A 25,614-nucleotide genomic window follows, 5' to 3' on the forward strand; every position below is an offset into this window, starting at 1 on the left:
CATGTCTTTCAACTTTTAACATCAAATTTTGACAATTTTGTACTGGAAATCCTATTTTATTTGTACTAGAGACAGTCAGTTGGTTTAAAAGTGAGGTTGATAAACTTTATTAGAAAATAATATGGAAGTTTTGGTAGCTTTCTATTATTACTTGATAAAATGTTGAGATAATAACTTAGGTACTAGAACAAAAGGCTCATTGATCCAATAAAATTTAATTATGATTATTGATTGTCATGCTCCCTGTTTTTTTATTTTTATCTGCTTTTGTGATATTATCCACATCCATTGTCCACTTGTCTCATGACATACAGATTCAAGCTTTATGTCTGTGACAGAGTCCATTCATTACTTTTAGGATTTATTTTTCTATTTTCATCACTATTGTTATATTTCTGCAAACCACTTTGAAATGATGGTTCATTTTCTGAATTGTAATATTATGTAGTGGTAAAGATGAGAAATGCAATTTTAACAAATGTAAATGTAATGTCATAGGACAATAAAATACATTAGTTAAGATAAAGTACCCATGATTAATTCCACGTTAACCAGTATGAACTGTCAGTCCTTGAAATTCATACACTACTCTAAAGGACACGAAAAGTCAGAAATTCTATGTAAATTACAAATAATCTTACATTTCAGATTTTTAAATTATCTGTGCATAAAATGATTGCGTTCCTTTTTCTTCTGAATCTGTCAAATGTTTTGGAGGCTACTGAGAGACTTCTAGTGACCAGTAGAGATCCTTCTATTACTTATTGAGAAACACTGCAGGGGATAGAGAGCTGAATTGCTCTGCAGAACAGAGTGAGAATTTGGAGTTCTCAGGGACAAGAGAGAAAAGAGACAGTGAGTCAGAGAGATGGAAAAGCAACCCAAAGGGACAGCTTATGAGAGAAGATTATAAGTCAGCCTCATTCACCAAGACAGGTCAAATGAAGTGCTGGCAAACTGAATCTAGCATTGATTAAGCTAGAACCATTAAAAGAGATTAGCAAATTTATTAATATAACCTACTATATTAACAGATAAAAGACTATTTGATAATAAATATAGAAATATTGATAGAAACCAACACTCATTCAAAATGAAACTCTTAAACCAGAAGTGAAAAGAAATTCCCATAACTTGATAAGGAGTAATTATGAGAATCCCATAGTTATCATGATAATAGTGAAATATTAGATGCATATTATTTAGAATCAAGAACAAAAGAAATATGCTCACTATTATAGCTTCAATTCAGCATTGTGATGAAAGTCCTGGCCAGTTCAATAAGACAGGAAAAATAAACAAGTGGTATAAGAATCATAAAGGAAGAAACAAGTTCATCATTATTTGCAGATGATATACTTGTTTAAATAGGAATTGTTAAAGAGTTCTGCAAGGTTGCTGAATGCAAAACCAATGTACAGAAATTTAATAACATTAATTTATTTTAGCAATAAAAATAAATATTCAAAAGGGCAAGCAAAATGATAATGTACCTACAGATAGGATATGTAAGAACTTTATAGAAGATGTCAAATGTTATGGAGGAATATAAAAGAAGGCATACATATATTGGGAGATACAATTATATATGTCAATGTGGCAGTTCTTCCTGTGGTAATAGATAAATTCAATGCATTTACAATCAAAGTTTCAACAGAGTTGTAAGACAAGAACTTGAAAATCTGACCCTTAAATTGATATGGAAGAACCAAGATACTTTTAAAGAAGACAAATAAGGAGGGGTGCTATGATCAACCAGGTCAAATCTTATTATAAAGCTTTTAGATTGTATGGTGTTGACTCAAGGAGTGACAAATAGCTTACTAGGAAAACAGACTTGAGTATGCATGGGAATCTGGTGCATGACAGAGGTAGTAGAAGGAATCACTAGAGAAATGATAATCTATTAAAATTGGTGTTGGAATAATCTTTATGGAAAAATATGAAAAGCCTATCACATATCATACACATACACACAAAAGTCTGGGAGGATGAATTATCTAAATGTAGAAAGAAATATGACTTTTAGAAGGAAATACAGAAGAATATATTATGGAATATTAGATAGCAGTAAAATATATATGAAATGGATACATACATACATAGTGTTTTTAAAATTTTTATCTTCCCTAGAAATTCTATAATTTTTGTTTGTTTTTTTTTCCCATCTAAGAGTTCTCTAAAAGAGGTTTTAAAAATTATCAAGTGGAAAGGTCTCTTTTTTTTTTCTAATTTTGTTATTATTTTCTCATTTTATTGTAGTGTGATCAGAGAATATTTTCTTTATTATTTTACTTTTTGGATCTTGTTAAGGTTTTGTTGTTTAATATTGGTCAATTTGTACAGTTACTTTTCAGGGAATATAGTTTGAAAGATATTAATCAGATCTATCTTACTATGTTACTCCAGTTATCTGTATCTTTACATACTTTTTTATACATTTGATCTGTCATAGGGCTGAAAGAAATTAATTACATTTCCCTATCCTTACAATATTCTTGTCTATTTTTGTCTATTTTATTCTTGTCCTGTATATAAGTTTTGGTTTATAAACATGGTTGCCACATTATTTGTTGCAAAAATATACATTACCGTTTATGGATTATTTAGCATTACAAAGTGTCATTTTTGTCCTGTTTAATAATTTTTGGCCTAAATTTTACCTTCTCTGATGTTAAGATCATGCCTCCTGCTCTGTTTGTCTTTGCCTATATCTTTGCCCATTCTTTAATTTTGACCTTTCTGTATCACTTTGAGTGGTATATTTTTTAGTCAACGTAGAGTTCAATACTGCTTTGTTATATAACATGACTTTTTTTTAAACAGATGAGTCAAATCCATTTATATTTATTGACATGATAGATCTATTTGATCTTTGTTTATATTACTTTGTGTTATGTTTTTTTTAATTTATTTATTTTTGGCTGCATTGGGTCTTCATTGCAGTGCGCAGGCTTTCTCTAGCTGTGGCGAGCGGGAGCTACTCTTCGTTGTGGTGCGAGGGCTTCTCATTGCGGTGGCTTCTCTTGTTGCGGAGCACAGGCTCTAGGCAAGCAGGCTTCAGTAGTTGCGGCTCGCAGGTTCTAGAGTGCAGGCTCAGTAGCTGTGGCGCACTAGCTTATAGTTGCTCCGTGGCATGTGGGATCTTCCCAGATGAGGGTTCGAACCTGTGTCTCCTGCATTGGCAGGCGGATTCTTAACCACTGTGCCACCAGGGAAGTCCTTGTGTTATGTTTTTAATAGTTTTTAAAATATTTCATTGTCTGATATTTTTATTTGCTTTATTTTTTTCTGTATGATTCTGAATTTAGAAGAGTTTTTATTTTAGTTCTGGTAGTTGCCTTAAAATATACATTTATAATTATAATCAAAACTATGTAATACATTGCCTTTACTATGCTATCTCTTTAAATAATATCTCTTATTTCCATTAATTCTCTTTCCTTTTCCCTCTGTTTCATCCATCACCTGATTGTATTAATAATATCTTTTTCCTGCTTACCTTTGTACTGTTAAATGTAATTATTTTTCATTCCTTGATGTATCAACTTTAAAGAATGCTCTTTAATTTCTTGCTACTGTTCCTCCCCACGGATACACCAGAAATACAGCTACACGTGGAACAACTCCTACAGAACACCTACTGAATGCTGGCAGAAGACCCCAGACCTCCCAAAAGGCAAGAAACTCCCCACATACCTGGGTAGGGCAAAGCGGAGAGATTCCCGCACAGAAGATCGGTGCCGAGCGGCACTCACCCGCCCGAGAGGCTTGTCTGCTCGCCCGCCAGGGCGGGCGGCGCTGGAAGCTGAGGCTCGGGCTTCGGTCAGAGCGCAGGGAAAGGACTGGGGCTGGCGGCGAGAACTCAGCCTGAAGGGGGCTAATGTGCCACAGCTAGCCGGCAGGGAGTTCGGGGAAACTCTGGAGCTGCCGAAGAGGCAAGAGACTTTTTCTTCCCTCTTGGTTTCCTGGTGCGCGAGGAGAGGGGATTAAGAGCACTGCTTAAAGGGGCTCCACAGACGGGCGCGAGTCACGACTGAAAGCGCGGAGCTCAGTGACGGGCGTGGGACGCTGGGGCTGCTGCTGCCGCCGCCAAGAAGCCTGTATGCGAGCGCAGGTCACTGTCCACACCGCCCTTCCGGGAGCCTGTGCAGCCCGCCACTGCCGGGGTCCCGGGATCCAGGGGCGGCTTCCCTGGGAGAACGCACGGCGCGCCTCGGGCTGGTGCAACGTCACGCCGAACTCTGCCGCTGCAGGCTCGCCCCGCACTCCGTGCCCCTCCCTCCCGCCCGGCCTGAGTGAGCCAGAGTCCCCGAAGAGGCTGCTCCTTTAACCCTGTCCTGTCTGAGCGAAGAACAGACGCCCTCCGGCGACCTACACGCAGAGGCGGGGCCAAATCCAAAGCTGAGACCCAGGAGCTGTGAGAACAAAGAAGAGAAAGGAAAACCTCTCCCAGCAGCCTCAGAAGCAGCGGATTAAAGCTCCACAATCAACTTGATGTACCCTGCATCTGTGGAATACATGAATAGACAACAAATCATCCCAAATTGAGGAGCCAGGAGTCAGTGCTGTGCCTCTGAGGTGGGAGAGCCAACTTCAGGACACTGGTCCACAAGAGACCTCCCAGCTCCACATAATATCAAACGGCGAAAATCTTCCAGAGATCTCCATCTCAACACCAGCACCCAGCTTCACTCAACGACCAGCAAGCTACAGTGCTGGACACCCTATGCCAAACAACTAGCAAGACAGGAACACAACGCCACCCATTAGCAGAGAGGTGGCCTAAAATCATAAAAAGTCCGCAGACACCCCAAAACACACCACCAGACGTGGACCTGCCCACCAGAAAGACAAGATCCAGCCTCATTCACCAGAACACAGGCACTAGTACCTTCCACCAGGAAGCCTACACAACCCACTAAACCAACCTTAGCCACTGGGGACAGACACCAAAAACAACGGGAACTACGAACCTGAAGCCTGCAAAAAGGAGACCCCAAACACAGTAACATAAGCAAAATGAGAAGACAGAAAAACACACAGCAGGAGAAGGAACAAGATAAAAACCCACCAGATCTAACAAATGAAGAGGTAATAGGCAGTCTACCTGAAAAAGAATTCAGAATAATGATGGTAAAGATGATCCAAGATTCTATTTCCCAGATCCAAAATCTTGGAAATAGAATAGACAAAATGCAAGAAACAGTTAACAAGGACCTAGAAGAACTAAAGATGAATCAAGCATCGATTAAAAACACAATACATGAAATAAAAAATACTCTAGATGGGATCAATAGCAGAATAACTGAGGCAGAAGAACGGATAAGTGAGGTGGAAGATAAAATAGTGGAAATAACTGCTGCAGAGCAAAATAAAGAAAAAAGAATGAAAAGAACAGAGGACAGTCTCAGAGACCTCTGGGACAACATTAAACGCACCAACATTCGAATTATAGGGGTTCCAGAAGAAGAAGAGAAAAAGAAAGGGACTGAGAAAATATTTGAAGAGATTATAGTTGAAAACTTCCCTAATATGGGAAAGGAAATAGTTAATCAAGTCCAGGAAGCACAGAGAGTCCCATACAGAATAAATCCAAGGAGAAATACGCCAAGACACATATTAATCAAACTGTCAAAAATTAAACACAAAGAAATCATATTAAAAGCAGCAAGGCAAAAACAACAAATAACACACAAGGGAATCCCCATCAGGATAACAGCTGATCTCTCAGCAGAAACTCTACAAGCCAGAAGGGAGTGGCAGGACATAATTAAAGTGATGAAGGAGAAAAACCTGCAACCAAGATTACTCTACCCAGCAAGGATCTCATTCAGATTTGATGGAGAAATTAAAACGTTTACAGACAAGCAAAAGCTGAGAGAGTTCAGCACCACCAAACCAGCTTTACAACAAATGCTAAAGGAACTTCTCTAGGCAAGAAACACAACAGAAGGAAAAGACCTACAATAACGAACCCAAAACAATTAAGAAAATGGGAATAGGAACATACATATCGATAATTACCTTAAATGTAAATGGACTAAATGCTCCCACCAAAAGACACAGAGTGGCTGAATGGATACAAAAACAAGACCCATATATATGCTGTCTACAAGAGACCCACTTCAGACCTAGAGACACATACAGACTGAAAGTAAGGGGATGGAAAAAGATATTCCATGCAAATGGAAACCAAAAGAAAGCTGGAGTAGCAATTCTCGTATCAGACAAAATAGACTTTAAAATAAAGACTACTAGAAGAGACAAAGAAGGACACTACATAATGATCAAGGGATCAATCCAAGAAGAAGATATAACAATTGTAAATATTTATGCACCAAACATAGCAGCACCTCAATACATAAGGCAAATACTAACAGCCATAAAAGGAGAAATCGACTGTAACACAATCATAGTAGGGGACTTTAACACCCCACTTTCACCAATGGACAGATCTTCCAAAATGAAAATAAATAAGGAAACACAAGCTTTAAATGATACATTAAACAAGATGGACTTAATTGATATTTATAGGACATTCCATCCAAAAACAACAGAATACACGTTTTTCTCAAGTGCTCATGGAACATTCTCCAGGATAGATCATATCTTGGGTCACAAATCAAGCCTTGGTAAATTTAAGAAAATTGAAATTGTATCAAGTGTCTTTTCTGACCACAATGCTATGAGACTAGATATCAATTACAGGAAAAGAGCTGTAAAAAATACAAACACATGGAGGCTAAACAATACACTACTTAATAACGAAGTGATCACTGAAGAAATCAAAGAGGAAATTAAAAAATACCTAGAAACAAATGACAATGGAGACACGACGACCCAAAACCTATGGGATGCAGCAAAAGCAGTTCTAAGAGGGAAGTTTATAGCAATACAATCCCACCTTAAGAAACAGGAAACATCTCGAATAAACAACCTAACCTTGCACCTAAAGCAATTAGAGAAAGAAGAACAAAAACACCCCAAAGTTAGCAGAAGGAAAGAAATCATAAAAATCAGATCAGAAATAAATGAAAAAGAAATGAAGGAAACGATAGCAAAGATCAATAAAACTAAAAGCTGGTTCTTTGAGAAGATAAACAAAATTGATAAACCATTAGCCAGACTCATCAAGAAAAGAAGGGAGAAGACTCAAATCAATAGAATTAGAAATGAAAAAGGAGAAGTAACAACTGACACTGCAGAAATACAAAAGATCATGAGAGATTACTACAAGCAACTCTATGCCCATAAAATGGACAACCTGGAAGAGATGGACAAATTCTTAGAAATGCACAACCTGCCAAGACTGACTCAGGAAGAAATAGAAAATATGAATAGACCAATCACAAGCACTGAAATTGAAACTGTGATTAAAAATCTTCCATCAAACAAAAGCCCAGGACCAGATGGCTTCACAGGCGAATTCTATCAAACATTTAGAGAAGAGCTAACACCCATCCTTCTCAAACTCTTCCAAACAATATCAGAGGAAGGAACACTCCCAAACTCATTCTACGAGGCCACCATCACCTTGATACCAAAACCAGGCAAGGATGTCACAAAGAAAGAAAACTACAGGCCAATATCACTGATGAACATAGATGCAAAAATCCTCAACAAAATACTAGCAAACAGAATCCAACAGCACATTAAAAGGATCATACACCATGATCAAGTGGGGTTTATTCCAGGAATGCAAGGATTCTTCAATATACGCAAATCAATCAATGTGATACACCATATTAACAAGTTGAAGGAGAAAAACCATATGATCATCTCAATAGATGCAGAGAAAGCTTTCGACAAAATTCAACACCCATTTATGATAAAAACCCTGCAGAAAGTAGGCATAGAGGGAACTTTCCTCAACATAATAAAGGCCATATATGACAAACCCACAGCCAACATTGTCCTCAATGGTGAAAAACTGAAACCATTTCCACTAAGATCAGGAACAAGACAAGGCTGCCCACTCTCACCACTCTTATTCAACATAGTTTTGGAAGTTTTAGCCACAGCAATCAGAGAAGAAAATGAAATAAAAGGAATCCAAATTGGAAAAGAAGAAGTAAAGCTGTCACTGTTTGCAGATGACATGATACTATACATAGAGAATCCTAAAGATGCTACCGAAAAACTACTAGAACTAATCAATGAATTTGGTAAAGTAGCAGGATACAAAATTAATGTACAGAAATCTCTGGCATTCCTGTACACTAATGATGAAAAATCTGAAAATGAAATCAAGAAAACACTCCCATTTACCATTGCAACAAAAAGAATAAAATATCTAGGAATAAACCTACCTAAGGAGACAAAAGACCTGTATGCAGAAAATTATAAGACACTGACGAAAGAAATTAAAGATGATACAAATAGATGGAGAGATATACCATGCTCCTGGATTGGAAGAATCAATATTGTGAAAATGACTCTACTACCCAAAGCAATCTACAGATTCAATGCAATCCCTATCAAACTACCACTGGCATTTTTCACAGAACTAGAACAAAAAATTTCAAAATTTGTTTGGAAAAACAAAAGACCCCGAATAGCCAGAGCAATCTTGAGAATGAAAAACGGAGCTGGAGGAATCAGGCTCCCTGACTTCAGACTATACTACAAAGCTACAGTAATTAAGACAGTCTGGTACTGGCATAAAAACAGAAAGATAGATCAGTGGATCAGGATAGAAAGCCCAGAGATAAACCCATGCACGTATGGCCAACTTATCTTTGATAAAGGAGGCAGGAATGTACAGTGGAGAAAGGACAGCCTCTTCAATAAGTGGTGCTGGGAAAACTGGACAGGGACATGTAAAAGTTTGAGATTAGATCATTCCCTAACACCATACACAAAAATAAGCTCAAAATGGATTAAAGACTTAAATGTAAGGCCAGAAACTATCCAACTCTTAGAGGAAAGCACAGGTAGAACACTCTATGACATAAATCACAGCAAGATCCTTTTGGACCCACCTCCTAGAGAAATGGAAATAAAAACAAGGATAAACAAATGGGACCTAATGAAACTTCAAAGCTTTTGCACAGCAAAGGAAACCATAAACAAGACCAAAAGACAACCCTCAGAATGGGAGAAAATATTTGCAAATGAAGCAACTGACAAAGGATTAATCTCCAAAATTTATAAACAGCTCATGCAGCTCAATAGCAAAAAAACAAACAACCCAATCCAAAAATGGGCAGAAGACTTAAATAGGCATTTCTCCAAAGAAGATATACAGACTGCCAACAAACACATGAAAGAATGCTCAACATCATTAATCATTAGAGAAATGCAAATCAAAACTACAATGAGATATCATCTCACACCAGTCAGAATGGCCATCATCAAGAAATCTAGAAACAATAAATGCTGGAGAGGGTGTGGAGAAAAGGGAACACTCTTGCACTGCTGGTGGGAATGTGAATTGGTACAGCCACTATGGAGAACAGTATGGAGGTTCCTTAAAAAACTAAAAATAGAACTACCATATGACCCAGCAATCCCACTACTAGGCATATACCCTGAGAAAACCATAATTCAAAAAGAGACATGTACCAAAATGTTCATTGCAGCTCTATTCACAATAGCCCGGAGCTGGAAACAACCTAAGTGTCCATCATCGGATGAATGGATAAAGAAGATGTGGCACATATATACAATGGAATATTACTCAGCCATAAAAAGAAACGAAACTGAGCTATTTGTAATGAGGTGGATAGACCTAGAGTCTGTCATACAGAGTGAAGTAAGTCAGAAAGAGAAAGACAAATACCGTATGCTAACACATATATACGGAATTTAAAAAAAAAAAAAGTCATGAAGGACCTAGGGGCAAAACGGGAATAAAGACACAGACCTACTTGAGAATGGACTTGAGGATATGGGGAAGGGGAAGGGTAAGCTGTGACAAAGCGAAAGAGAGGCATGGACATATATACACTACCAAACGTAAGGTAGATAGAGAGTGGGAAGCAGCCACAGAGCACAGGGAGATCAGCTCGGTGCTTTGTGACCGCCTGGAGGGGTGGGATGGGGAGGGTGGGAGGGAGGGAGATGCATGAGGGAAGGGATGTGGGAACAGATGTATATGTATGACTGATTCACTTTGTTATAAAGCAGAAACTAATTAAAAAAATTAAAAATTAAAAAATTAAAAAAATTAAAAAATAAATAAAAAAATAAAAAATAAAAAAAAATAAAAAAATAAAATTTCTTGCTACTATAGAAGTGACAATAAGTGAACATCCTCTGCTCCCATGTTCTTCCCTCTTTCTAGTCCCAGTTTTTGCTATTTGTACCATGTCAACGTTTTCAGGGCCTCTGGAGTTTTAGGGGGTAAAACGCCTTGATCCCCTTTTTTATCCCCCTCTGCAGGCACTGTCATTTAACAAGCCCTCGTCTGCTGAGTCATTTACTGTCCTCCACCCACTTTCGGTCTTCTGAGATTGTTTTGACATCTTTTGTCCTCTGTGCTTTCCTTTTTACTTCTCTTTGTTCTTGTATATTTATACTGTTCTTATTCCTATGCTGTCATTCCATTGGCATTTTAAGAGGGTTGGGGTAAAACATATTCATGCTATCTTCCATATTTAACCAGAATCCCCAAATAACTCTTACTTTTGATAGAAAATGCTTTGCATTAGAAGTTAAAAAGGATAGAAATTTTACATGCTATATCATCTTAGTATATATATGTGTGTGTGTGTGTGTATATATATATATATATATAGAGAGAGAGAGAGAGAGAGAGAGAGAGAATAAACTACAATTCTAACAGCAATTTATCTACATAGTTACTGTCTTCTGACATATTTTTCAGTATTCTGTATTTAATGCAATGGTCATTTATTTTACATTTATTTTGTTTTAAAGCTTTTCATTATGATATGTAACATACATAATGAAAATGCACATGAAACAAAAATTAGTTGTAAAATGAATGCTTGTGTATTAGTCAGCTTAGGCTGCCATAACAAAATACCATAGATTCAGTAGTTAAACAACAAATATTTATTTTCTCACAGTTCTAGGGGCTGGTGCCAGTGTGGCCAGGTTCTGGTGAGAGCCCTTTTCCTGGCTTGCTAATGGCTATTTCTGGCTGTGTCCTCACATGGTGGAGAGAGAGTTCTGGTGTCCACTCCTCTCTTATAAAGGTATCAGCTCTACTGGGTCACAGCTCTGCCCTTACAACCTTATTTAACCTTTATCACTTCCTTAAAGGCCCCTTCTCCTGTACAGTCACATGGGGGGCAATTAGGGCTTCAACACATGAATTTGGGGGGACACTATTCAGTACAGAGCAGCTGTATGACAACTAGTCATGTCACAAAATGGAACAATTTGAACACCCATAACCTCCTGCCCTAGAGGTTACTACTATCCTAATTTTTGATATTTTTTTCTTGCCTTTTTAATTTATATTTTTACCTCCTGAGTATGCATTCCTAAACAAAATAGTTAAGTTTTGCTTGTTTTTGAATTTTCATATAAATGGAATTATATTTTTGTAATCTTTTGTGTCTGGCTTTTTTTGTTCAATATTATGTTCTTAAGACTCATTCTTGGTGTTGTGTGGAGATATAGTTTATTCATATTCATTGCTATACATTATCCCCCTTTAAGAATATAACAGATATTTAATATATTCAAAAATGTATGGACATTTTGGTTGTTTCCAATTTTTAACTTTTATGGGGAATGTTCATGAACTTTTCGCAGCTGTATCCTGGTGCCCATAAGTACATATTTCTGTTGAGTGTATGTACCTAACAGTATAATTAAAAGATCACAGTGTATGTGTGTTTTCACCTTTATTTGATAATATTCACTGATTTCCAAAGAGGTTGTAAAAATTTACATTCCCACCAGCAAGATATGAGTTTCTGTTGCTCCATATCTTTCTCAATATTTGGTACTGTCACAATTTAGAATTTTCCTCATCTGATGAGGGTATAATAATCTCTCAGTGTGATTTTATTCACATCTCCTTGATTAAGAAAAAGGTTAAGAATATTTTCATATGTTTATTGACTATTTGGATTTCTACTTTTATGAAATATCTATTTAATTTTTTGCTCATTTTCCAGTTGGTTGCTCTGACACATTTCTAATCGATTTGTAGGGGCTCATTATTCCGGATGTAAACACTTTTGAGGTATATGTGTTGCAAATATCTTCTACTCAGTAGGCTTACTTTTTCACTCTCATAAAGTTGTCTTCTGATGAACAGAAATTCTTAATTTTAACATCCTAAAATGTATCAGTGTTTTCCTCTGTGGTTAGTGCTTCTTGTATCATATGTAATAAATCTTTCCCTAACCTGAGGTCATGAGACTTCTCTGTGGTTTTTGTTGTTTGTTTGTTTTTTTTTTTAACCTTCAAAAAGTTTGATGTCTTTGTCTTTCACAAAGAAATTTAGATCTTAATCCACCTAGAACTGATTTTTGTGTTTGGTGTAAAGTTGGATGTTCAATGTAATTTTTCTGTTGGGATTCCTAATTCTTCAGCATCATTTACTGAAGACTGCCCTTTCCCTGCTGTTTTGCAGTGACACTTTTGTCACCAATTCAAGGTCTGTATGTGCATTGGCCTGTTTATGGGCCAACTATTCTGTTCCACTGGTCTAACTAATCTTACGCCAATGGCATACTGTTTCAATCATTAGAGCTTATAGTAAACCTTGATATCCAGTAGAGCACATCATTGTCTCCTACCTTGTTTTTCTATCTCAAAAGTGTCTTGGCTATAATTGGCTCTTTGCATTTTCATATAAATCTTAGAGTCAGTTTGTCAAGTTATATAAAAAAAAGCCTGTTGGGGGCTTCCCTGGTGGCGCAGTGGTTGAGAGTCCGCCTGCCGACGCAGGGGACACGGGTTCGTGGCCCGGTCTGGGAAGATCCCACATGCCACGGAGTGGCTGGGCCCATGAGCCATGGCTGCTGAGCCTGCACGTCCGGAGGCTGTACTCCCAAACGGGAGAGGCCACAGCAGTGAGAGGCCCGCGTAGCACCAAAAAAAAAAAAAAAAAAAAGCCTGTGGGATTTTGATTGGAATCACGTTAAATTTATTAGTCATTTTGGGGAGCCTTACAATATTGTGACTTTGAATCTAAGAATACAATATATCTCTCCATTTATTGGGTTTTCTGTAATATTACTTAATATTTTTATAATTTTCTTTTTAGGGATTTTACTCATACTTTGATAGTCTTATTTCTAGAAACTTGATATTTTTAACTGCCAGTGTAAATGGTATCCTTAAAAACTATTTTATTACTCAGCCATAAAAAGAAACGAAACTGAGCTATTTGTAATGAGGTGGATAGACCTAGAGTCTGTCATACAGAGTGAAGTTAGTCAGAAAGAGAAAGACAAATACCGTATGCTAACACATATATATGGAATTAAAAAAAAAATGTCATGAAGAACCTAGGGGCAAAACGGGAATAAAGACACAGACCTACTTGAGAATGGACTTGAGGATATGGGGAGGGGGAAGGGTAAGCTGTGACAAAGCGAAAGAGAGGCATGGACATATATACACTACCAAACGTAAGGTAGATAGATAGTGGGAAGCAGCCGCAGAGCACAGGGAGATCAGCTTGGTGCTATGTGACCGCCTGGAGGGGTGGGATGGGGAGGGTGGGAGGGAGGGAGATGCATGAGGGAAGGGATGTGGGAACAGATGTATATGTATGACTGATTCACTTTGTTATAAAGCAGAAACTAATTAAAAAAAAAAAAAAAGTGATATGATGATTTGCTTCCAGTGACTGTAGTTTTCCCATTCTCAAATTTATATAAATAGAATCTAACAGAAAAAAAAAAAACTATTTTATTTTCTGTTTGTTGCTAGTATATATATACGATTGATTTATGTATATTAATTTGTACCTAGCTACTTTTCTATACTCTCTTATTAATTCTAATAGTTTCCCTCTAGATTACATTGGCTATTTTATGTACATAATTATATTATCTATAAATCATGACATCTTTGCTACTTCTTTTCTTATTTTTTTCTTTGAATTTTATTTTTTTATACAGCAGGTTCTTATTAGTTATCTATTTTATACATATTTCTTTTCTTATTCTTATACCCTTTATTTCTTTTCCTTGCTTTACTACACTGGCTAGGATCTCCTTTACAAAGCTGAATACAACTGATGTAACAGAGATCTTTGCTTTTTTTCCTTCTGATCTCAAAGAGAAAACTTGCTGTGTTTCACAATTAAGTATGATGTTTACTCCTTTCTTTAAAGTGGTTACCCTTTATCAGAGTGCAGCAATTTCCTTCTACTTCTACTTTTCTAAGAGTTTTTAATCATAAACAGATAACAAACTTTATCAAATGACTTTTCAGCATCAATTAATATGACCACTTGATTTTTCTTCTTTAATTTATTAATAGAAATGGAACATATTTTCTATTGTGGCATGTATTAAGTTATAGTCAGCTAAAGACAAAAATTACAGGGCCTCCCTGGTGGCGCAGTGGTTGAGAGTCCGCCTGCCGATGCAGGGGATACGGGTTCGTGCCCCGGTCTGGGAGGATCCCATATGCCGCGGAGCGGCTGGGCCCGTGAGCCATGGCCGCTGGGCCTGCGCATCCGGAGCCTGTGCTCTGCAACGGGAGAGGCCACAAGAGTGAGAGGCCCGCATACCGCAAAAAGAAAAATAAATAAATAAATAAATAAATAAATAAATAAATAAATAAAGACAAAAATTACAAAGTTGGAAAAAGAGAAAGCTCTACAAAGCTCCTGTTATTATACCAAAAATATGCCCTGCTTGAGCTGGGCAGGGGGCAACCGTCCCAGATGGGTTGGTGAAGAATGTTTTTGGAAAGGCTTCACAGTCTGAAACTACAGAGATTCTATCATTAACCCAGGGAGATAGAATAATCTCAGGAATTTTATGGTCACTTTGAGGTATACAAGCCAACAGCTTCATTCATGGGTTATTTTCTGAATATGTTGCAGGACCATTTGTTCTTAGTTCTGCATCTCTTTTTCTTTCTGAGTAGGACTTCCCTCAACTGCATTCAGGTGTGCACCTAACAGGTGAGTGGAGTGGGGAGGCAGGGGGTTCATCTGCCCTAGCCACCCCAGACCAATGAAATCAGACCCTCTGGGGCTGGGACCCAGGCATCAATATTTTTTAAATCTCCCCAGGGGATTCCGATGGGCAGCCAAGGTTGAGAACCACTCATCTATAGCTCTTTGAAGCTGAATATCATATGTGTGTTTACAAAACAAAGTCCACAGAGAAGATATCTAAGCATTGCAAAGTCAGATAGGCAATAGGATTCCACATTACCCAAATGAGACCCAGCAGGATGAATAAGAGAAAAATGTCACCCAGTGAAGGAACAGAAAGAGAGGACAGAAAGGAAAGGCACAAGAATGACAGCAAATCTACTCACTCCATTCTCTCTGGAAGTTCGGTTTGGGTCATGCCCACACAATTGACCAAAATAGTGATGGTTATAAATAAACTGAACCACCTGAGAGGCCTGTGTTAAGGAAAAGCTAAGAGTCACCACGTTTTCCTGAGGTCACCTCTGATCACCTTGATGCCGAACTGATTAAATCCATAACTCTTTAGCTAGGATCAACTTTATGTTCTTGTCACATAATAACAGCTGACACTGAGTGCCTACCCTCAGCTGAATACTTTGTCCACATTATTTCTAATAAACTAACCTGCAGGTGGATATTATTACCTACACTTTGGAGCTAAGCAAACAGGCTGACAAAGCTTAAATATTTTTCCAAGGTCATATAGCTTGTCAACCATGGTGCTGAGATGTGGACTCAGATTGTCTGAAAATAGAACCCTGAGCAAGATGAAAGGAAACAGAATCCCTTTTCCAAACTGTCCTTCTGCCCTGACACCTGTATTTCACTATACAATATGGCCTGAAATTTCATTCTGCAAATGTCTCTTTTTTCCTAAAAGACAAGGAAAATGCAGTAGTGCCTCCCTTATCCATGGTTTCATTTTCTGCAGTTTCAGTTACCCGTGGTCAATGGTGGTCTGAAAATAAGCTTTAAATTATCCACCATTCTGAGTTAATGTGATGATATCTCAGCCTTCCCACTCCCTCCCACCAGGGATCCCCAACCATCAACATTGTTTGCTTCTGACACCCAACCATCGACATCATCATGGCTCCATGATCCTGGGTCACCCAAAGCACATGCTCCTCCCTCTGACTTATCAGGAGGTCAATAGCAGCCTAATGTCCTGTCACAATGGCTACATCATTCACCTCACTTCATCTCATCACGTGGGCATTTTATCATGTCACATCATCACAAGAAGAAGAGTGAATACAGTACAATAAAGAGAGAGACCAGGGCTTCCCTGGTGGCGCAGTGGTTGAGAGTCCACCTGCCAATGCAGGGGACACGGGTTCATGCCCAGGTCCGGGATGATCCCACATGCTGTGGAGTGGCTAGGCCTGTGAGCCATGGTCGCTGAGCCTGCGCGTCCGGAGCCTGTGCTCCACAACGGGAGAGGCCACAACAGTGAGAGGCCCGTGTATCGCAAAAAAAAAAAAAAAAAAGAGAGAGAGAGAGACCACATTCACCTAACTTTCATTACAGTATTTTGTTATAATTGTTCTATTTTATTATTGTTGTTGTTAATCTCATACCTAATTTAATCTCTTACTTAATTTATAAATCAAATTTTTTCATAGGTAGGTATGTATAGGGAAAAACATATAGGGTTCAGTAATGTCTGTGGTTTCAGGCATCCACTGGGGGTCTTGGAAAGTATCTCCCATGGATAAGGGGGGACTACTATACTCCTAGGAAGTTAGAGATAAGGGGAGGGCTACACGCTTCCATGGCAATCAGGTTCGTCAGATTGTTTTTCCAATTTAGCTGAGATCAGGCACACTGAGGAAATGGATATCTGGTTAGGAATGGAGGCAGGCACAGGGGAGTAAAATGCTGGCTCAAGGAGAAGATTCCAAACAGGATTAGGCTGTTGAGGAGAACTCTGAATAGCAAGAGGGGAGAATCTTAAAGTAGAGGTTGGGGGCAAATGGATTACAAGAAGGGGATAGAGACACTGAAAAGTAAGGTGAGTGGAAGCGGGTAAATAGATGGGGCAGAAATGTTGGTGGCGAAGTCCAAAGATAGATTTCCCCCATTGGACATTTTTCTGAATTCCTAACAATTACTTCCTAAAGAAAACACCTGAAGATATAAGCTTGACCTACAGAGTGAACCACCCATCTGTCATAATTTCAATTTGAGCAGAAGTATCTAAATCTATTTAGAGAGTTTTCTGTAAACGCCTTTAATGTGCCCTGTTTTACAGTTACTTAGGAGCCCATCTATTTTGAAAAGGGAAATTCTACTAATTAAACCACATTTTCCTGTTGACTTGCAATTAAATTAAGAAATGTGTTCAGGTTGGGGGGAAACGTTAACCCAAGGGTTAAATTAAAATCATATCTCCAACTCCACAACCTTTAAAGAATTATGATATATTCTGATAATATTACTTGTGAAAACATTCAGAGCAAATTTGATTAGAATTATAATTTTGGTGAAATATTAATAATAGGAGATTGAGAATTCCATACCTTGAATAATATGTGGGGGGCTGGAGCTACCAAGTTCATGAAATTTAAATATATAAATGCTGACTTTTGAGAGAAGGAGACCCTTAACAGCTTTTCTGTCCAGCTGTTACTCCACCCAGCAATTATTTATTCATCAAATCTGAAGATAAAAAGAATATTTACTGGTTACTTGGTTCTTTAAAGGGATTTTATTACTAATTAGTTGTTTCTTACTTAACTAGATGTAATTCAACCAGGATGGATGAAAAGGAGTTTGTATATTTGCTGTTTTTCTTTATTTGTAATTTTTATGTAATTGTATATTTAAAAAAAAAAAACCTATGTAGAGATGGCATACTTAGAGAAAAAATTACCCTAATTCATTTCCATTAACTGCCTACTTCCTTATTGCTGATACTGCCCTAAGCAAGACACAGGCTGGACCTTTTAACTAGCTGTGTGACCTTGGGCAATTAACTTAATGCCTCTGAGTAACAGTTTCATCATACGTAAGATGGAGGTGCTAATCCCTTCTTCAAGGGTTTCTGTACCTATGACAGTGTTGATGCTTAGGAGGTATTTAGCAAATAGGAGCCTATTATTATTATTATTATTATTATTTTGTGGTCACTGTTGTGGCCTCTCCCGTTGCGGAGCACAGGCTCCGGACGCGCAGCCCCAGCGGCCATGGTTCACGGGCCCAGCCGCTCCGCGGCATGTGGGATCTTCCCGGACCGGGGCACGAACCAGTGTCCCCTGCATCGGCAGGCGGACTCTCAACCACTGCGCCACCAGGGAAGCCCCTATTATTATTATTAAATACTCTTCTACAGAATTAGGAAAGCCGAGATTGAATTAAGAAAATATTATTCCCACTGGTTGGCCATAAAGGTAAAACATGCAAAGGGAAAATGTAATGTAGTGAGCTACCAGCTCACTGAGTGCTGTCCAGCAATCCAACAATCTACCCCAGAGTGCAAGGCGAGAGCTCTTTTACTAGACACCTGCTAAGAGGCTGGCTACCATCTGCCAGGCAGCTGAGGCAAGGCTGGTCTTGCAAACCAACCTCCGAGAAGCCAAGGCTGAATTTGTTATTAGGAACTTCCAATTTGGAGAGTCACTAGGGAAGATCCTTGGAAACCAAGCCAAAGTCTCTTGTTTGTCCTAGTTTGGCTTCTCTTGAAAAAAAAAAAGAGAGAAAAGTTCAAGGCAGCTTCTGAAGCTACATAAAGCAATTAATTTAATACAGACATTTGACCAATGTTTTACTAACCATTACTACGTTCCTCAATGGCATGAACCTCAGACTACTGACATTTTTAACCTGCCAGTAGTTTGGGGGTAATGTGCTGTAGGCAGTACCCCATGACCAGTGGGGTCCCATTGAGACAATCTTCGCTCTGCCCGTTGCAGTCTGTTCTCTTTGCCTTCTCAAGAGTTGCTTTTTTGCCAAATAAGCAATCACTTTCCAGCATGGCTAGGACACAGGATATCAACCCACACCTATCATATCTGCCCAAAGAAGCCTAGGGGGGTTATTATGTTGTGGGAAGAACAGGCCACATATGATGAGAATATACCTGGGTGTATCAGCAATCTCCCCTTTTCAACTTGTGCATCCACACATGTGTCCAGACTGGTCTAGTTGAATCCCAGACCAGGTGTGGGTTGCATGAACACCTCCTCTGTCTTGGGACTGCTTTTGGGTGTTGAACACATTAAAAACACAAACATTTTTTTTCAATTTGATGATCTCGTTGTTTTAGGATTCAGTTAGAGGAAGGCTCTATTGTTAACCCCCAAAGAAGGTACGGGACACAGTGGGCACCGCTTGATTCTAACATGTGGAAGGAGCAACTGTGCAAAGGATATGAGTGGACGGACACTTTGATGGCTGTTCTTCTGATCAGGTTGAAAGGACTGAATAACCACAGGGCCCGAGTGGCACTAAACCGGGAAATCGTCCTCCCTTTGTTCAGCACCATAAATGTCTAAAACAAAACACAACATAAAGCTGATTCACTTTGTTGTACAGCAGAAACTAACACAACATTGTAAAGCAATTATAATCCAATAAAGATGTAAAAAAAAAAACCACAACAGAGGGTGGATCTCCAGTGAGAAACATGCATCCTCCTCCAGCCATGGGTTTGAGCATAAGTGAGATCATCTCAGGCTCAGGAGCAAGTAGGGCTCTGGGAACCACGGGTCAATGAGAGGCAAATGGAGGGGCAGAGAGTAAGGGAGGATCAGAGGCTAAAAGCCATATCCTCACCCTTCTAGCAAGACCCCAGGCCCCACGGCTGACTGTGCATCAAGATGGGCCTCTGAGATTGCCCAGTGAACAGGCAGCTGACCCAGGGTTGGTGAGATGCATCATGCCCAGGGAGAGGATTCTGGCAGCAGGGGGGTGAAGTTCTGGTTGCATTTAATTCCTCTTCTGATTAGTGGATCATCCCTGGTCTGTGATGGTCCTTCTGTTCTCCACCTCCTAGGTCTCCCCTTTTAACCCTCTACTGGTTCCCTCCTCTGAGCATTTTGGGGGATAACCGCTCTTGGCAGGTGAGAGGAGAGAGAAAGTCATTTCAGTACCTTTTTTATTTTCTCTACAAACCATATTTGAGATGGCTGATTCCTGCCCCTCTCAACCCCCAAACATGCACACACCACTTTTTCAGCTTTATAGAACATCCAAGATAAAATACAAACAGGATAATTGTCATGAAACTGTTTAAACTGGTGGTTCTCAAACTTTTATTTTAGGACCCTTTTGTACTCTTGAAAATTACTGAGGACCTTAATGATCTCTTGTTAATGTTTATACCTTTTTGCTTATACCATGTGTGTGTGTATATATGAGTGTATATATATGTTTGTACATATGTGTGTTTGTGTGTATATATATATATATATAATATTAGAAATAAAAAAAGATAGGACCTTTTAAAACACAGGAGTATACAAGCATACATTCCAGTAGCTGTTAGACAGATGTGATCCTCCATCAATAGCCTCTATGTTAACTATTGTATGTTCACAAAAGAATGTGAGTAAAAAAGACAAATGACACTAAACCACTAAACCAATAAAAGGGTTTGGGGAACCCCAGGGGTTTTGAGATCATACTTTGAGGACCACTGGTTTAAATCATCCTGATTTTGGTTCCCCTTCCCTATTCTACCCTCCCCCCAGCCTCAAGATCTCTGCTCCCCACTTGCATAGAAAGCCAACACCTCTGGAGATGTGAGGCCAGAACTCATCCAAGGGAATAGCCAACTTCCTCTGAAAACACAGCAGTTGTCACTGCTTTTGAGGATTTGGATTTAATTAACCTCCATCATGAATACCATAGAGGTTCAAAGAGAGTATTGAGGAGGTGAATTAGATATATTTTTCACTAATTGAGTCCAGCTGACAGCCACATCACCCAGGGTGCAGGAGGAATCCTGGGCTGGGTGGGACAGAGGTTTCCTCTCCCAGAGCTGAGAATGGCCATTCCGGCCAGTAGCCCTTACCCGGTGTGTGCTGTAGAAGGGGTCCAGATCCTCCAGTGGCTCCCCAACCAGCTCTGCTGGGAGCTCGCCATAGAACTTGGGCAGCTGGTTGCACGCTTTCAAGTCAAGCTGGGGCCGAGGCTTCTCTTCCTGGTCCTTCTGTTTCTTGGACTTCTCTTTGGCTTTCTTTGCCTCCTGCTTAGCAGCAATTCGTTTTTCAATCTCCACCAGAGACTCTGGGGTGAATCGATGGAAGTTGGTAGTTTCCAGAGACCCAAAGGGGAATTCCATCTTCTCATTCTTCTTCAGGAAGAATTTATACTCTTATGAGAGTGGACATAACCACAGAGAGGTAACAGCCTGCCCACTGGCTCTCTCCCTCCCACCATGCTTGCTAGAACTCTTCCCCCTCCGACCCCCCACCTCTCCAGTTCCCTTCTTAACTCACACTGAGCTCCCCCAGGACCCCACTGCCCTGCAGCATTCTCGAGGGAGACTGGTTAGTTCATCTTACTCCACGTACCTCAGGGTGGTATCTATGCTGTCCATGAGCTTATAGTCTTTGTTCCTTCATATTTTTGTACCCCCTGCCCCCCACCAGATCCAGCCATACTGCCCTCTCTCCCCATTTCTATGACCACTGAGTAGCAGGCACTCTCCTGCATTCATCAAAGACGTTGGTTCATGATCTACTTTATCTTGGGTCTCCTCCTACTTTCTGATCACAACCTTTTTTTATTGACATTTTCAATGCTTCTCCCCCTCTCTGAACTCCATTTGGACTCCCCAGGCTGCTTTCTCTTTGTCCGTGGCTGAATACTTCTTTCCATATCCAGATCAGATCCTGTGGTCCACCATTTTTCCCTTGTCCTTATCCTAAATACCCAGCATAGGTCAGTCTAGATGAGTATAACTCAGGTTTCTCTGAATCTGTACTGTTGAGGGGTGACGAGGAACATCAATGCCACTTAGGAATCATATGGTTTCCCTAGGCAGCAGTTTCTTCTAGTCTGATATTTCAAATACTGTTTGTCTTTCCCGACTGCTATTCCCCATCTCCCCTTCCAGTAAGACAATGACCACATTGCCTACCTCACGAAGAAAACACAGTTCCTTCAACTTCATGCCCCCAAACCTCCAACTTACCTGCAATCTACACCCTTCTATCTTCCCTCCTCCTGTCACAACAGGGAGAACATCACTCCTCATTCTGGCTAAGGCCAATCTTTTCCTTCTGTTTTGGATCTTATCCCCTCACTACCTCATTTCTCTTTCCTGACTTGTCTGCTGGTTCCCTCCTATCAGCAGTTAGAGATGCTCAAGTCTCCTTCAACTTTAAAAATTTTTACTTAGTACATACCCTGTCCAGTTCTTCCCTCTTCTCTCCTCCCATTCTCTGCTGAGTTTCATAAAGGACTCATTTCCACTCACTGTCTCTGGTCATTCTTCAGTTTTAGCAGCTTAACATCTGTGTCCACTACCTCACTAAAATGTCTCCTTGCAAGGGCAGCAGAGACCTTCTTGTGCCTAAATTCAGGGAGAACTCAGTTCTTATCTTGATGGGGTTACTGGTTATTTTGACTACTTCCTCCTTCTTGAAACACAGTCTCTCCTCAACTGCTCTGACACACTCAATCTCCTTTTCCTCTCTTTCTCCCATATGTGACTATGACTCTAGGGGCTCTAAATTATGCTTTTTAAAATTCTGCATAATGATAATAATAATAATAACATCGATAGCACTGATAATAACATTTACAGAGATTCACTATATTCCAGATTCTGGATTAAGCAATTTTCATGCATTGACATATTAACCATCACTGTACCCTATGAGGTATTATCTCTAATATAGAAATGAGAAACTAGAGTGGCAAAGTTAACTTTCCCAAGATCACATAGCTAATAAGTGGCAGGACAGGTACTCTCAATCCCAGGTCTGTCTGACACCACCTCCTGAGAGCATCTCATCCATACTCATGGCTTCAGTTCTCATTTATATGCAGATGACTCCTGAGTCTTTATCTCCAGCTCTTATTATGCCCATGGGGATCAGACCCAAATTTGGCATCTCCACTTGAATGTCTACTGGGCACCTCAAACTCAACATGCCTCGAACTGTACTTATTACCATCTCTCCACCCCTTTCTAGTACCTGCCTCTCTTCTAAGACTCTCTCCCTCTGTGAATGGCCCCCAATAGCCTATTTCTGTGCTTGTCCATAACCTAGCTATCATCATGATGTCCTTTGTATTTCATTCCCACATCCAACAAGACATCCAGTGCTGTTGATTCCATCTCCTTAGTATCTTCTCTCCATGTCTCTTTAGCTTCTCCATCATACTGGTCGTTAAATCATTGTCATCCAATGACCCCCTATGTATATTTGCTTCCTCTTTAGTCCTTTTTCATCTATTCTCCAACTGTAACCAAATGATCTTTCTAAAATGCAAATCTGGTTATATTATATTCTTATTTAAAATCCTTCTAAAGCTCCCTACAGCCCTCAAGATAACCCAAACTGTGTGCTTACCTCTCCAGCACTGTTTACCAGGCATACCATTTTTATTAGTTTCTCCTTGAGTCTGACCCATTCTTTTTCATTTTAAGACCTTTCCATGTTCTATTTCCTTTGCCTGAAGTTACTCCCCCACCTTGCTTTGCCTGATTAATCCCCTCTCATTCTTTAACTGTTGGTTTTCAGATAACTCTTCCATTTCTGACCCCATACGAAGTCTCTGTTAGGCTTCCCATTTTGTGCTGCTGTAACTCACTGTGTTTTCTCTATAAACCTCTGATTTGTAATTGCTGTTTGCTTTTCTACTTCTCTCACTAAATTGTAAGCTCAGTGAGGGAACACATTTATCCTGTTCAGCAATGATTCTCCAGGCCATAGCATAGTGTCTGGCATTTAGTAAATACTCGGCAGATATTTATTAAATGAATAGTGGTTTTGAGTTTTAGGAAAAAGGGAAGAGAAAGCACTGGTACTTGGATTGTGAGACCAGGGTGGGCAGAAACTGACCATATTCCAAGTTACTGGGGGAAAAATGTGATTTCTGTTCACTAACAACTTAAGGCCGGTGTTCCTAAAATCCACCCTGATTTGGATAAAATTTGTTCTTCAAGGTGGAAGAAGAACAGTGAGGGCTGAAACCTGGAGGTCTATGGGGGTAAGAGGTGTTGAACATTACAGAGATGCTATAGCCAGAAAGGAAGAAGAATAAAATCTGTCAGTGTCATAGAAGAGCAAGAAGAGAAGTTTTAAGAACTGCTGAGCCTTATTCTAGGGGTGGGAATGGTTTTAGTCATGGAGATTCATGGGGAGCATGAGTAAGTACCATGGGGTGGAAAGGATGTGACTACATTGCTTGATTTGCTGAAAGAGAGTGGTTGGGTATGGGTGTAACTACAAACATGATTAAACTAGTTATGAGGGCTACCCAAAAAGTAGAACCATGATAATAAGCAGCTTCAGGATTTGCTCCCATGACTTGGATGCCTGGTGGAACAGCAAGCATATTATCAGGATGTCACTAGGACTGAGAATGTGGTTGGACATTTCATGGGTGGATTGTGAATGTGACTAAGCTGGTGCTGAGAAATAGTAACCAAGCCATTGACACATCTGAGTGAAACTGTATTGTGCATGGTACTGAGAGTGTGGTTAGGCTCTTTAGTTAGTGTAATGAGCAACATAGCTAGCTTTAGCACTAGGGATATTGCGGGGGTCTCTGTGCTAATGGGAATATGGAATTAACTGTCCCTGTTTTGAGGGATGTGGCCATATTAGTGAAGACTTAGAGCAGTCCCTAAAGTATCAGCATTTTAGATAGTTGGTGATACTTATATGTGTCTATCTGAGCTGTCCATTGCCCTGAAAATTTTAATTGTTAGGCATCTGATTGGAGCAACAGGGAAACTGGACATGTGAGTAAGCTATCCAAAGAAGAGATAGAATTTGAAGTAGCGATGCCACTGGGAAAGTGCAATAAGCTGTTTCTGGTGATGAAAGTGAGACCACATTATCCATGCTCCTGCCCAGTAGTCAGAGATTGAGCCTCAGCTACCTGGGACAACAGAAAAATATCACTGAGTTGTCTTTGAAGTTGAATAGTCCTGAGTTGTCCCTGGTGCTAAAGGAATGGGGCTATGGGAATCTTTGCTGAGTATAATTTACCTCTGAATGATTCAGAGATAATAGCTAGCTGATCTGTTGTCCAGGGATGGAGTACAACAAAAAGTATTTACAGTGTGGTGAAAACGACATACACCATCAGTCGTTGATGAAAGAGCAAGGCAATGCCTAGTATGCCCTTGAGCTGTCCATGGTGCTGAACAAGAATTGTGGGGATGGGTGAGAGAACTGAGTGGGAATGGCTTTCTACCAGGCTTGGTGAGTAACTGCTGTAGGGCTCAATGAGTGTGTCAGGCTATAGTGCTGAGAATAATCAAATTTCTGTGGGAGATAAAGTGGAAGAAAGGAGTAATTCAAGGAAGAAAGAAATGTGGAAGTTTGGGAGAAAGT

General features: G+C 39.6%; 1 protein-coding gene across 1 annotated transcript in view; it reads right to left on the minus strand.

The window, feature by feature from the left end:
* The window catches only part of SCN10A (sodium voltage-gated channel alpha subunit 10), a gene marked incomplete at both ends in the record, with an annotated part of 89,219 nt that extends 67,842 nt beyond the window's left edge, over window positions 1–21,377 (minus strand). The window contains 3 exons of the mRNA XM_081247357.1: window positions 15,436–15,516; window positions 19,465–19,583; window positions 21,108–21,377. Coding sequence (XP_081103483.1) covers window positions 15,436–15,516; window positions 19,465–19,583; window positions 21,108–21,377 — 470 coding nt within the window. The remainder of the gene's footprint in view (window positions 1–15,435; window positions 15,517–19,464; window positions 19,584–21,107) is intronic.
* Between the last annotated feature and the right edge of the window lie 4,237 nt (window positions 21,378–25,614).

This window comes from Mesoplodon bidens, assembly GCF_964165515.1.
Source record: "Mesoplodon bidens genome assembly, chromosome: 10".
NCBI classification, from domain to species: Eukaryota; Metazoa; Chordata; class Mammalia; order Artiodactyla; family Ziphiidae; genus Mesoplodon; species Mesoplodon bidens.